At 39.6% G+C, this 14,576-nt stretch overlaps 1 protein-coding gene across 1 annotated transcript; it reads left to right on the top strand.

Moving 5' to 3' along the window:
• Window positions 1-1,076: 1,076 nt before the first annotated feature.
• On the top strand, window positions 1,077-12,245 carry LOC119415986 (cholesteryl ester transfer protein, plasma). Its single transcript, XM_037683155.1, has 17 exons — window positions 1,077-1,224; window positions 2,197-2,311; window positions 2,376-2,507; window positions 3,155-3,225; window positions 5,175-5,262; window positions 5,346-5,415; window positions 5,505-5,565; window positions 7,045-7,136; window positions 7,311-7,410; window positions 8,466-8,545; window positions 9,345-9,395; window positions 9,479-9,631; window positions 9,999-10,066; window positions 10,296-10,338; window positions 11,644-11,704; window positions 11,862-11,947; window positions 12,028-12,245. Exons 1-17 carry the CDS (start codon window positions 1,077-1,079, stop codon window positions 12,103-12,105), a joined length of 1,497 nt encoding a protein of 498 aa, XP_037539083.1. The 3' UTR covers window positions 12,106-12,245.
• Window positions 12,246-14,576: the final 2,331 nt, after the last annotated feature.

A 14,576-nucleotide genomic window follows, 5' to 3' on the forward strand; every position in this document is an offset into this window, starting at 1 on the left:
AGGTGACGACAAAAGATTTAGTCTGTTAGCAAAATATCTCACAAACCGCTAGATGAATTTGCATAAACCTTGTAAGAAAGTAATTTTCAGATGTTCATCAGAGTACTTTAAGTCAGTTTAATTTCAAACGGCTGCCACAGCTAGCTGATGTTAGCCAATATAACTAAAACTCATTTTTTTCCTACATTGGTCTAAAATAAAATGTAGTAGTAGCTGAGAGTCAACACATGTTGCTTGAGTTTATTCACCTAATCTTTTTGTCACAGGAAAAGTCACTGCAGGGCACAAGAGCGTGACCTTTGACCTTTAACTCAGTAGCCGAAGTGGCTTCTTTAAACAAATATCCGTATTTACAGCTGGTGTTAGCATGTACAGCTGTGGTCAAAAGGCCGTGACGGAATTCTTCATGAAAAACTTGAACGACAGCTAAATTTCAGGACTGGGAAACGTGGTTCCTCCCTTCAGTCTAACATTCAGACCAAACGCAGCTCATTCAGCTGGGCATGAATAGTCCGATTCAACTCCTGTATCGAGTTTCACTGTGAGCCTCGACATGTTCAAACTGCGCTCGGAGAAAGTTCAACCAGAACATCTTGATATGTGTCACATGGGCAGAGCGGAGAAACCATCATCAGTTTTAGACGATTTCTGGCCAAATTTAAAGACTCTTGTGAGGTATGTACTGTTATAATAGGCCTCTGATTATATATATATATATATATATATATAAGCCTGCTGAGTTGAAACAAACACCTTTTACTTGTGTGTTGAATTAACAAACTTCAGCTTGTGTTTCTAGCAGAGATTGTGTAGTTCCTCTGTCAGGGAACTTATTGTACTTTGACCTGTGTTTTTTTTGGGGGGGGGGGGGGACAGAATCTCTAGTGTTTGTTCCTTTTCTCCGAGAGTGAAACGCACCAGTTGTCTGTCTCTGATTGGATGAATAACCATGTTTTTCAGCTGATAGCTGTCGTACACTGACCCCTTCATGACTGCGGCTTCAAAGGAGCAGAAAATTCAGTTTTGACAGTCCTAGAGCTGCAAGGGAGTAAAGAACCAACACTTAAAGAGGAACGATGCCTGGTGATGGTTTCCAACCTCTGCTGCTGCTGCTGCTGCTCCTGTCCATGTTTGGGCCAACCCACAGCTGCCTGAAGGACCCAGCCTTAGCCTACAAATTCACAGGAATTGTGTGCAGGCTCACCTACGATGCTGCTGCTGTGTGTGAGTACTGAGCTCCTTATTCATTTGGTTCAAAGCAGCCCACGTCTTACAAACTGTCCTCGTTCGTCGATACAAATCTGTTTCAGGTGATTTGACTGGAAGTAGTCTGTGTATTTCAAAATGTTTGGACATTGGCTGCCTGTCATACAGGACATCAGCAGGTCTGCTGATAATTCTGTCAAACATCTGAACCATATTATTTTGACATTAGCGCGGTTCAGAGACAGTTGAGTTGTATTTCTAAGGTTATCTCCTGATAAGTTGAAGTTCCTCAAAAGATATGAGAGAAATAAAAGCATGTATACAGTGATTGGTGACGTCACAGAGCTCAGTTTTAGTGTAAAATTTAACTTGTAAAAGTCCACAATGAGCTGACTGCCAAGTTCTCTTCACAGCTTCATTGTGAGTGTAAGTTACACTCACAATTTGTGTGTGTTTGTACCATATTTTCCTCCGTACATGTCGCACCGCCCTATAAGCCGCATCAGTCCATATTTGTCTAATAAAGTGGAAAAACCCAAAAATATGTTGCTTCGCCGTATACATCGCATCTATTATGCGTCACCGTTGACAATCTGGAAATGTGTACCGGTGTTGTGCCATAAATTGATGGGCTGCCAAATGACGGCTGCGGGAGCGTGCAAAAAAAAAACAAAAAAAACATAAAACCACTAGCACTGTGTAAGTTTTTAATTTTACTCCAGTTGTGTTCAAGGCAGAAATAAAATCCAGATATATTTTCACGATAATGACATAAACGAGGAAAGGAAGTTCCTGTTAGGTTGCATTTCTGTGTCGTAGTACAGCTTTTCTTACTTTAGATGTGTGCTCAGTTAAGTTAAATGTAGTTTAGATACCAGCACAGAAGCAAAAACTGTTACAATATTGTAGAGAGGTTTATGTAACCCCCCCCCCCCCCCCCCCTTTGTGTGCTGTCTCCGTGTACATGTCTTTTTACATCTGTTGCTTTAGTGAACGAGAAAACCACCAAAGTGATCGAGGCAGCGTTTCAACACGCTCGCTACCCGAGCATGCAGGGAGAGAAGTCCCTCCTGGTCGTCGGCAGAGTCCTGTACGGCCTGGACAAGTAGGTAAACACAAACAAAATGTACAGCAACCCAACATGGCCACTCAGGATGTTCCTGTTTCAGTTTGGAGATCCACAACTTGTCGATTGGTCGAAGTGCCTTCGAGCTGCGTCCAGGGGAAGGGATCGGTCTGGAGATAAGTAATGTGTCGGCAGTGTTCAGTGGGACCATCAAGTATGGATACGGCAGCTGGCTGTGAGTAAGAGTGTGTGACCCACAACAACCTACATCCCAGTTTTCACGACATTTATAAAACAGAATAAAACACAAGCCAAACAAATTCACCAGAATATCCCGTTTATAAACTGGTTTGTGAACACTGGAGGAAAAAATGAGCTTTGCAACATTAAACGAGAGAAATTGAATTTTCTGCATAAAGGCAGTGTGAATGCTAAGTGCTGAAAATTATAACAAGCTAAACAAAAACTACAGTTAGTTCAATTCAGTGTGCCATCGTGTTCTGAGCAAATCAGTAGTTTTTGTTTTACGAATAGCTGAAAAGTGCTGAAGTAGATATTGTCCACGAAAATTACAAAGAAATGAGATTTTGAGGATTTTAGAGGTAGGATAAGCATTATAATTTTCTGTACTCGTGGAAACGAAAGAAAGTTTGCTTTATTTTAAAATGTAATCTTTAGGACTGTGCCAAAGAAAATGTCCTCACCAAATGTTTCTGTTTGGATCTTGTCTGCACCCAGTGGTTTAAGATGAACTGGATATTTTGGTATACTTGATGATTTGGTTATAAATTGCACTCACTGTATCTGAACCAAATAAAAGAGAAATAAATGTATCAACGTTAATATTTCTTGTGGGTTTTTTTTTTCTTTTCTTTTGTCTAGAGTCAATGTTCAACAGAGTCTTGATTTTGAGATCGAGACTCAGATTGATCTTGGAATCAACCCAAAACTTTGTAAGTAACTTGTGTTTTCTGTGTAACTGAGTACAACTTCAAAGTTCCCGCTTTACTTAAATTAGTTCACCGAATTTTATTTTGCTCTTCACCTTAGCTAGATTTTAGTCATTGTTTAATTTGTTTTGTCCTTTTGAACTACAAGTTTTCACATTAGGAATTTTGACTTTTGATATTCTGCTCAACTTTTATAGGCTTATGTTGTTATTGTTGACACGTGTGCAGTGAGATAGTGTTTATGTGATTATCCAACAAAGTTAAGTCAGATCATCTGGACGGTTTCTTTTTTTGTTGAGACGTTTTTTCCTTCAGTCCGAGGAGCCACAACAAACTCTGTCCCATATGTAGCACACTCACATAGTGGGCCGGCCAGTTTGCTGGTGATAAGATGGTTTCTAGGGCCCGCCCTCTCCCCCATCAACTCCTCTGAGGCAGCCATGGCCAAAGTGGTTCAAAACATCAAGGTTCATGCTCAATAATCCAGGTAAAAAAATTCGGCAAAGTTAAGTTAGGTCCTCTGAACAGTTTCTTTCATTTTTGTTGTCGTTGAGACGTTTTGTCCTTCATCCAAAGGACTTCATCAGTCCAAGGATGAGGAGCCACAACAAATTCAGTCCCACAAGCAGCACAGTCACATATGATAGACGTTTCAAGACGAAATGTCTCAACAAAAAATGAAACCGTCCAGATGACCTGACTTAACATTGCTGGATTTCTTTTTTACCTGGATTATTGAGCATGGGCTTTGATGTTTTGAACCACTTTGGCCATGGCTGCCTAAGAGGAGTTGACGGGGGAGAGGATGGACTCCAGCAACCATCTTATCACCAGCAAACTGGCTGGCCCACTATGTGAGTGTGCTGCTTGTGGGACTGAGTTTCTTGTGGCTCCTCGGACTGATGAAGTCTTTTGGAGGAAGGACGAAACATCTCAACAATAAAAAAAAGAAACCATCCAGATGACCTGACCTGACTTTGTTTGATTTTTTTTAACCTGGATTATTGAGCATGGACTTTGAAGTTTATGTGATTATCTTTTCCCAGACTTTCCAAATCCCCCTCATGTCTGACTTTGTCTTCATGATGCTTTCAAAGATGACAGTTAATAGTCATAATTATGGTTTAAAGACTTAAGATGGTGGCCAAGCACACAGCAGGCAGATTATCATCATTAATTTAATGAAGATAAACCAAACTGAAACTGCGTGGCACAAGAAACTAAACACGAAGGCAGACCGGGGAGGACTGAAAATGACAACGATGAACTGACAGCTGGCACGTTTCATACAGGAACAGTTTATCACTGAGTGTTTGTAGCCGTGACGATTACTGATGGATAACAGGTGCGCACGACGGGGCAAACAGGAGAAAAAAATGCAAGATGCATATTTAACCACGCCCACTCACATTAACCACACCCATTTCAAATTTCTGACCAATAACTAACTACACAAGAAAAAGTTTTGCCAAGATGCAAATAGTCACAAAGAACTCAAGACAATAAAAAAGCTGGCATTACCAAATGACTCTAATGTCTTCTTATTTCATCTATTCCCTCTTCGGGGTTCACTACAAGTCACCCTCCATCTGTCTCTGTCCTCTGCGTCCTCTGTCCTCACTCCAACTACCTCCATGTCCTCGCTAACTGCATCCCTATAGCCTGTCTTTGTCTTTTTCCTGGCAGCTGCATTTCTGACATCCTTCTACCAATATACCCACTGTCCCTCCTCTGGACATGTCCAAACCACTGTCCCTCCTCTGGACAAGTCCAAACCACTGTCCCTCCTCTGGACATGTCCAAACCACTGTCCCTCCTCTGGACAAGTCCAAACCAACTTAGTCTGGCCTCTCTAACTTTAACTCCTGTTGTTTGACCTGTTCTGTAGCTCTGATGTAGACATGTACCTTTTTGCTGCTATCTAGCTCTAACCTGTTGCGTCTTTTTGTCAGACTGTGGTAAATCAAGAGTCGCAGCAGATACGTCCGACTGTTACCTGAACTTTAACAAGTTTCGCCTTTACCTGCAGGGAGACAAAGAGTTAAGTGATAAATGTGTTAAAGCATCATCTGAATAACACGGTGAGTGGAGATGAGCTAACTTGTGTTTGTGTCGTTGGTCAGGCCGAACTGGCTGAAGAAGCTCTTCACCAACTTCATCACCTTCACCGTTAAGCTGGTGGTCAAAGGTCAGGTGAGGGAGACCGCCATGGACTGTGCTGCGTATATACTGTATGTCTTTTAATGACCTGACTCAAACAACAGATTTGTCTTGATGTGCAGATCTGTAAGGAGATCAACAAGGTGGCAGATATACTGGCTGACTTTGTTCAAGACACAGCAGGTGCGTGGGAGCTCATTGTACATTAAAGTACATAAAAAGTACTTCACTTTAATGAAAATTCTGACCAAGACTAAGAAATGAGAAAGTTTTAAATGGAAAGGAAAATACAGTTTTAATGCGGAACACAACATTTTACAGCTTCTGTATAAATTCTGCATTCAACCAAAATTTGCGAAACAAAAAAATCCCAAACTTTTTCTGTAATGAACAAAACTTTGCTTCATTAACTTGCAATAGATCCTGGTACTTTTATTCTCTTGATATATTTGGCTCCAATTAAAGTCTTTGAAACTGATTACACTAGTCCCTCATTTATTGCTGGGTTACGTTTTGGGTCCCCCCCCCCACACACACACACACACACCACCAAGCGCACGCAATAAGTGAAAATACGCAAAGCAGCGATGCTATATTTGTTTTAGTATGTATATATTAAGGCTTTAGAAACTTCCCACACTCTTGCAATATACTAAACTCTTAAACTTACATCATTTTAACAACATACGTACAGTACTATATGTAGCTACTAAATTTTACTCACCAGCTCTGCAAAATAGCAGCACCTCGGTTCCGCTCCGACTTGGTTCCGTTTTGGTGGACCTACCCTGCCAGTTCTGGTTGGCTCTCTGGCTCGGGATAGTGGCAGTGGGCTCCAGAGGGAGGGCCAGACCAATGGGTGGCGCATTCCTGCTCGGGGGTCCTCGTGGGCTGGCTAGCAGCTCTCAGGTTCACCATTGAGGCTGGTGGTCCAGTTCTGCTTCAGTTCTGGTCTGGTTCCATGCAGTCCTTGAGCGCTGAAGCACTTTTCTTTTGGCGGGTGGGGGGTGGGGACCTTCGAGTGACTGATGCAGGACCGGTGGTCCGATTGAGTAGTCCAACAGAGATGAAAAAAGTCCCAGTAGGCTCTGGAGAGAGGCCAGACCTAGGGCGGCGCGTGTCCCCTCTTGAAAGTCCTTGTGGGCCAGCTAGCAACTCTTGGATTTGCCGATAGTTCTGAAGGTCCAGTTCTGCTCCAGTTCTGGGCCGGTTCCCAGTGGGTTCTGTGCAGTTCTCTACATCCACTGGGCGCCAAAGTCGATGTAATAAGCACCAAACTTTTTCCCATCAGATCAAAACTTTCCCTCTAGTATTTCAGCAAAAGGCAACAGGACTTCTGGGTGGGGCACTGTTGGCTTCTGGGAAATGTGGTCATTATGATTTGGGATACAGTGTAGGCTTATTAAAGAAAACTACAAAATGGCGGTGCCTGTCGGAAGTATTTTATTTTTCAATAACTTTTTACTGTACATTTACTGTACATGTAATCCCGTAATGTCCAATCCCGTGAGTAATATTAAAGTTGACAATCACGTGTCGTTTACAATTTTTTTCTCATTTACAATCTTACTTTGAAAAACCGCAAAAGAGTGAGCCCACGTAAGTTGAATCGCGACGTAGCGAGGGACTACTGTATAAGGAAGTTTGTGTTTGTGTTCGCAGCGGCCTTTGTCACAGATGGGGGCATCAGAGTAGATATTGATATAAATACTGGTCCCATCATCACGTCCAGCTACATCGAGTCATACCATAAGGTACAACAAATATGTTTGTTACATATTCATCTAAAATGCAACAGTTGTGCTTTTCCTGTTGAACAATTTGGGATTTCTCATTGGTTTGTCCAAGTTGTAATACAAATATTTTTGGGGGGAGCAAAATTATGTTTTCTATTTTATTTATTTGTTTTTACAATTTTTCTCTTTCAGGGTCTGACAGACTACAACAACACGCTGTCTGTGATCAACGAGTCTGTTTTCCACCCTGATCAGCTGACCGAACACAGGATGCTGTACTTTTGGCTGTCAGGTCAGCAGGTGACATTATGCAGGCCCAGGTTTTAAAAAAAGTTTTCATGAGACCTGATAGTGCTCAAAGTACGTGTTGTAGATGACTCTCAGCTACTACCACACCAGGCTTTAGCTTAACATTTGTCAGTTTGTCTGAGTTAAAGTCATTTTTGTCTTGGCTAAGGTCATTTAGACTGAATGGAGTTGACTTCAAAAAAGTAGATGTACATCGGATGATTTTTTTTTTTCTTCTAGAAACTTGAATAAAATCAAACAAAGTTCAGTCAAGTCATCTGGATGGTTTCCTTTTTTGTTGAGATGTTTTGTCCTTCATCCAAAGGACTTCATCAGTCCAAAGAGTCACAACAAACTGAGTCCCAAAAGCAGCACACTCACACAGTGGACAAACCAGTTTTATGGTGATAAGATGGTTTCTGGGGCCTGCCGTCTCCCCCATCGACCCCTCTGAGGCAGCCATAGCCAAAGTGGTTCAAAACATCAAAGTTCAGGCTTCATCAGGACTGATGAAGTCCTTTGGATGAAGGACAAAACATCTCAACAAAAAAAGAAACCATCCAGATGACCTGACTGAACTTTGTGGGATTTTCTACCTGGATTATTGAGCATGAACTTTGATGTTCATTAAAATCTGTTTTGTGATTCAGGAGATATTTTGTTAACAGTAATGCACAGAAACAGACATGGGCAGTTACATGATCACCCATCTTTAATGGCAGCAGGTGATATTGGCAGTTTTTCTTGTAGAGTCTTGTGGTTTTCTATCATGTTGCTGCCGTTGGGCAGAAACCTTCTAACTCTAAAAACAGAATTTTACAGACATTTAAAATTATGTATTTTTTGTTGTAGTTGTTCTGTATCAACAGTTTTTTTTTAAAACCTCAAACGTTTGTAAAGGATGGTCCTGATTCATGTAAAAAAAACATGAAAATGGTGAAAAATGGAGACAGGAGGGTTTTGCTGGTTATTGCATCCTGACTGGATTTCCTTTGTGCTTCTTTGTTTCTTAATGACAAATGTTTTTGTCTCTTGGTTGATTTTCGTCTTAAATCTCAGACGACGTCTTCAAACCTCTGATTGCTGCTGCTCATCAAGATGGACGCTTGCAACTCAGCATCTCATCAGAAGAGCTCACTGTAAGAAACCCTTCAATATTTGTTTTAAAGCCATTTTCAAGACAAGAGAGTGTCCCCGAAACATTTAAGGTGACATTTAAAATCACACTTTGACAGATGCAGGAACATCTACCGTCATTTCTGTACTATTGAGCACACTCGAATATAAGCCGTGCCCCCGTAAAAGAAAAAGACAATTTTGTACATACAGGTATATAGGTCAGTGTTGCCAGATTGGGCTGTTTTCTTTCTGATTTTGCTGGAAACTCTGGGAAGATTTTTGTTGCATTGTTGTGTTTTGCCACATACAGTATTGTTAAATTACCTGGCTTGTGCTGATGTACGTTCATATTCAAACAGTAAATATACTGTAACAATACATTGATTATTTGGGCAGACTTTTGTGTGATGTGGTGGTTTTTAACAGATTTTTGGGCTGGAAAACCTCAACTTTATCTGGCAACACTGATATATGCTGCACTTTTAAGCCATGGGTGTCCACATTGTAACATGAGATATTTACACAGAAATTTTTTTAAAACTTTTAATTAAATTCGTACCAGTAACATACACAAATACATACAGTAAATGTTTTTTTTTTGTTTTTTTTTTCTGAACAGTGCCTGCAACACGGCTGGTTATTTTTAAAAAGCAGTACAGTAACCTACCAGGAAGTACATCGTCAGCACATCAAAAAAATAAATCCATAAATTAGTCGTAGCATTGTATAAGCTGCAATGTTCAAAGCATGTGAAAAAAGAAGCAGCTTATAGTCTGGAAATTATGGTAATTGGATTTAAATGATTTGTTATGGTTCCAGAAACTTTTCCAGATGAGTCTCTCCAGCGTTGTGCCTCCGCAGATTGAAAAAGTAAGAATTAAAAGCTTCACCAGAAACAAGCATCTTTGGTTTTTGTCACATTTTGGATTATTATTATTTTTTTTTTTCCTCAGTGTCTGATGGAACGAGGTTCCACAGAGCTCAGAGTTTGGAGCTCCTCTGTTCCCTTTCTGAGCACCTTCGCCACAGGAACCAGAGTCTGGGCTCAGGTTTCTGCAGAACTCTACTGTGAAAGTCAGACCACACCGACGCTCTCCTTCCAAACCGTAGGTCAACTCAAAGTAACGAAGAAGAAGCGGTGGTTGTGTCACCAAAAAACTGAAAACATGTAGAGAGTACCTCGAATAATTCATGAAAGAGACACAAATATATTGAGAAAACCATTTATTTATTTTTGAAATGACAACATTTTGACTTTACTGAGTAAAAGACTAAATCATCAATCAAATGATTTCAAAAACTTTGTTCTAAAGTTGATAGTTTCTTAGATTTTAGTTGTGAGGCAGAGGACAAACATGTACAATTCAGTGTGCTTACCAAAATAAAAGCAGATTTGATAATTAAGATATTATTTTTTTCTCCTCCGAAATCAACGTACTGATAATAAATCTGAAGTTTGTTTCTAATTCCTAGAACGTCTCCGTGGAAGTCACAGTTTCCTACGTCGACAAGAAGCTCCTCCTGCACGGTAAATCTCTGGAGTAAGACGTTTTATTCTTTATTTCACTTTAACTGTGAGTTTTTCTTATAAACAATCATTGATGTTTGAAGAACTGTGCACGCAAAGGTTGTGTCTACATGAAACTGATGTTGTAACCACATGTCTGCCAATATTTAGGTGTTTTAAAATTCACAAACAAACAAACAAAGCAGATGTTGTTGTGGTCAGTCTGCAGGTTGTTTCTACTTCATGATGTTTATGATTTTCAGGATCTTAGTGCTCCGAGCTGAGCCGCCGCCTCTAAACCAACTGGTAAATATTTACTCACCTGAACAGACCTGAACTGGTGCCCTCCTCCTCCTCCTCCTCCTCCTCCTCCTCCTCCTCCTCCTCCTCCTCCTCCTCCTCCTCCTTTTTCTTCTCTTTACTTTTTCATCTTCCTCCTACTTCTTCTTCTTCGTTTCTGCCTTCTTCTCCTCCTCTTCCTTCTTTTTCTAATTCTCCTTCTTCTTTTAATCCTCCTCCTTCTTCTCCTTCTTTTCTTCCTCTTTCTCCTTCCTTTTTGTTTTTTCTCCTCCTCCTCCTCCTCCTTTTCCTCCTTTACTTCATTCATCTTCTGCTCCTCTTCCATCTTTTTCTTTCTCCTCCTCCTTTTTCTTCTACTTACCCTCTTTTTCTTCTTATCCCCTTTCTACTCCTTCTTCTCCTCCTTTTCTGGATTTTTCTTATCCTCCACTTGCTTCTTTTTTCTCCTCCCTCTCTATTTCCCCGTTTTCTTCTACTTCTCCTTTTTCTTCTTCTCCTCCTTCTCTTTACTTGTTTGTCCTCCTCCTATTTCTTCCCTGTCTTTTCTTCCTTCTCCTCCTTTTCCTTCCTTTTGCTTCCCTTTTCTTCTCCTCCTGCTCCTTCTTCTTGTTCTCCTCCATCTTCTGTTCCTCATCATCTTTCTACTCCTCCATCTCATTATTTTCCCTCCTCCTTCTTCTCCTCTTACACTTCTTCTCTTTTTACTTCTTCTCAATTTCTTCATTCTTCCATCCTCCTCTTGCTTATTTTTTCCTCCTCATCCTCATTAGTATTATTATTACTATTATTATTAGTAGTAGTAGTAGTATTGCTATTATTATTATTATTACAATATTTATTATTATTATTACTATTATTATTATTATTAGTTGTATTAGTATTATTACTATTATTATTACCATTATTATCATTATTACTATTATTATCATTATTATTACATCAACTCATTTTTGGAACAACTGTGGTTTTACTGTTATTTTATCTCCACCACAATGATTTTGCACAACAAGAAGTCGAATATGATTCCATATTAAATAAAATAATAAAAAATATAAAATGTGTATTTTTCAGAAGTCATCTCTGAATCATTTAAAACCGTTGACTGAACATTAACAGAAACATTAGTCTCTGATAATAAATGTTTTCTCAGCTGCAGCTGGATTAAGATTAAAATAATGTGTTCTGGTTCCGCTGCGTGAATCGTTTCATTAAACTGGTTGTTGTCAGTTTTTAAAATGTTGCACAGAATCTCTCCATCTTCATTTAGACTCGTTTCTTTCTCTTCTCTCTGTTCTCTAATTAAACGTTGAGGCCCAACGAGAGTTCATCAGTGAAGCTGTGGAGAAAATCGGCATCCCTAAAGTTATGTCCGGTACGAAACATCAATCCTACATCACCCATCTATATTTATCCCTATATTTCACTTTTATTCATAATATCCCTCTTTCAGAAACACACTCCTGTCAGTCACTTCGGTACAGACTTGTTTTCCGGTTGTTTTGTTAATTACTGCTGTGTTTTTGTTGCAGTTCTTGGGACGGAGTTAACCAGGTTGTTGGACAACCAGGGAACAAACCTATTTGATATCTTCAACCCTGAAGTGCTTCACTCTGATGTAAGTGCTGCTCTCTCTTTAATCCCTCATCATGTTCTGCAGAGGAAAGTCACTTTCCTTCTTCTCGCTCGGGTCTGCAGGGCTACGTCGTGATCCAGATGGATTTTGGTTTCCCTCACCACCTTCTGGTCGACTTCCTCAAAAAGACGCTTCAGTAGCTGGTCGGCATCTTGGGTCAGAATAGTTTTATTGTTAGGAAAATAAGTTTATACACACAAAAATCAGATTTCATGTCACCTCATTATAACAACAGATTTCTAACTCTTTTGAACTGAATCTAAGAACTGAATCTTTTATAACTACACAAGACTCAGTCTGACTGCAGTCATCATCCCACTGTTTGTTTTTAAGGAAATAAAACTTTTTAAGTTTCTTAACTTGTCTGCGTGTGTGTTCAAAACTTTAACAAGAAGCTATAAAACGCATTAGGATGTAATTGTGTGTCTCTGTGTGCTTGTTTTGTTTTGTATGTTTTTTTGCAGCTAACCACCTCTGCAGACTTTATGCTATCTTAGCCGTTCATCTATCAAAACGTTCAGCTTATTCAGGAGATCGGTTGGGCGTGTTGTCACATAGGTCGGCTTACAACAAATGCTGATTGAAGAATGAGATGTTATCCCACAGCAGAATGTGACCAAACAGCAGCAAAATGAGGAGGTGTCAGACTGTTGTGGCTGTGTATGGTTCTTCCACATTCTACTGAGGTCCCCCCGTTTGTTGAATGAATAAACTATTACATGTCCATTATGTGTTCTTTCTTCAAACTTCAGTCATGCACGCAAGCCTGGAGAGAACGGATATACTGGGGCTCCAAAGTTGGGTTCGGGACCCCACAGTGGATCACAAAACACCAGGTTGAAGTCTTAAAGTATCATTTAAGGATAAATGTTGGATAATTTAATTGTCCTATCATCAACTCATTAAATAAATAAGTAAACAAGGAAACTAGAAGATATTTACAACCCAGGTTCAAAATCCTTACAAAAGGAGCAGCAATTGGAAACTGGAATACAAGATGTTCTACAACGCCCGGATCACAGGGTCTGCCTGCGGACAGCATGAAGGAGCATCAGCTCATACACTTATCAGAAAAGGCGAGGTCAACACAACTCTGCTTTCCAGCTTAGAGGCCTTGAAGTTTGTCAGGTGTGCAGGCTCCACTTTGTTCAGACAAAACAACTCTAACTCGCACACACAAGGTTCTAGAACAATAGAAAGTGAAAAACATCCATGACCTTTACATCCTCCATCAATAAACTATGCAGGACACATTACATCTTTATTATGTGTCTATTGGTTTATTTGAATGCACTGATGTTCTCACTACTTCCCTGACTGGATCGGATGTATTTGTGGTTGGCAGGATGATCTCATCCCTGATGAGATGTTTCATTTGAAAATGTCAAACATGACAATGGCGCCATCTGGTGATAAAACTGAAAAAAAAAAACTATGACAGAAAAACCTTCTGTCCCTCATTCTGGAAAGAAATTATGCATAAAAGAAACTAGAATAATGGATGTTATAAAAGTTAAACTTGCATAATGCAAGTTAAAAAGGTAACGAGGTGAAGTCAGGTCCTCAACAGATTCTTCTTTACTGAACAAAAAAGAATCCGTTCAGAGGACCTGGCTTAACCTTAATCTACCTGGATTATTGAGCATGCATCAGGACAAGTTAAAAGGGTATAAATAAATAAAAATTAACACTGTAATCTGTCTTTACATTTGCTTACTCACATACCAAGTCAGTTCAGTGAAAATATACACTTATTGCTCAAACATGATCTTTTATTCTTGTGTCAGTTTATTATGACATTTTTTTATTATTAATTTGGTCAAGTGGTCTGTTGTTTTAACTTCTGCTGTGCAACTCTACTTCTGCTTTTTAGATGTTCCCTCGTGTTCCCTCTCTGCCTCCTCTGTCCGCACTTCAACTACTGAACAATTGCAATCGTTTCATAATAATCTATTTTCTTGTTACTATTCATTTATTGGTATTTTAAAATTTTTATGTGTAGCATTAATAACAAATTAGTGATAAAATGTATGGAGTTAAAAATAACCACAGTGGAGGCGTGGAACATGGCCCACTTGGACGCAGTGTCCCTGCCTTTACTGGGATGTGGCTGAAACTCTCTCAGTGGTGGAAGTCAAAGATAATCTGGTGGGTTCTTCTGCCAGGCATTCCCAGCAAACCCTCACTGGACATTTGGGTTTATCCGCTCTGTCCAGCATATTAACCCACCATCTGATCCAACACCATATACTGTAATTAACAGATTGCTTCTTTTTTTTTTCTGCTAAAAAGATGTAGATGTCATCCAAGGTAAAATAGTAATTCTTTGTTTTGCAGACGTCTTTGTGGGGGATTGTTGTTGTTTTGGTTTTACTTTCCCGAGTTTTTATTTGTTTTTGTATTTTCAAGCTATTTGAAGGATTAAGTATTAGGTTTTCTGTGGAATTGAGCTGCTTTTACATTTATTTTTGGGTGGACATCATGTTGTACAGGCAGATTAAAGTACAAACAATAAGAAGTCATTCTTTTCTAAGGTGCTCGTTGCCCAAATCAGTTGATCATTTTAATACGTAAAATCAAACTAGTTTCTTTTCTTTTTTTTTTTTTTTTT

Source organism: Nematolebias whitei, chromosome 10, assembly GCF_014905685.2.
Source record: "Nematolebias whitei isolate Nwh7 chromosome 10, NemWhi1, whole genome shotgun sequence".
Lineage (NCBI taxonomy): Eukaryota > Metazoa > Chordata > Actinopteri > Cyprinodontiformes > Rivulidae > Nematolebias > Nematolebias whitei.

Bases quoted from the DNA above. Each gene is read 5' to 3' on its own strand.
- LOC119415986 (XM_037683155.1), top strand. From the start codon at position 1,077: ATGCCTGGTGATGGTTTCCAACCTCTGCTGCTGCTGCTGCTGCTCCTG. The intron at 3,226-5,174 runs GTAAGTAACTTG...TCTTTTTGTCAG, and splicing joins TGGAATCAACCCAAAACTTT to ACTGTGGTAAATCAAGAGTC. The intron at 7,137-7,310 runs GTACAACAAATA...TTTCTCTTTCAG, and splicing joins ACATCGAGTCATACCATAAG to GGTCTGACAGACTACAACAA.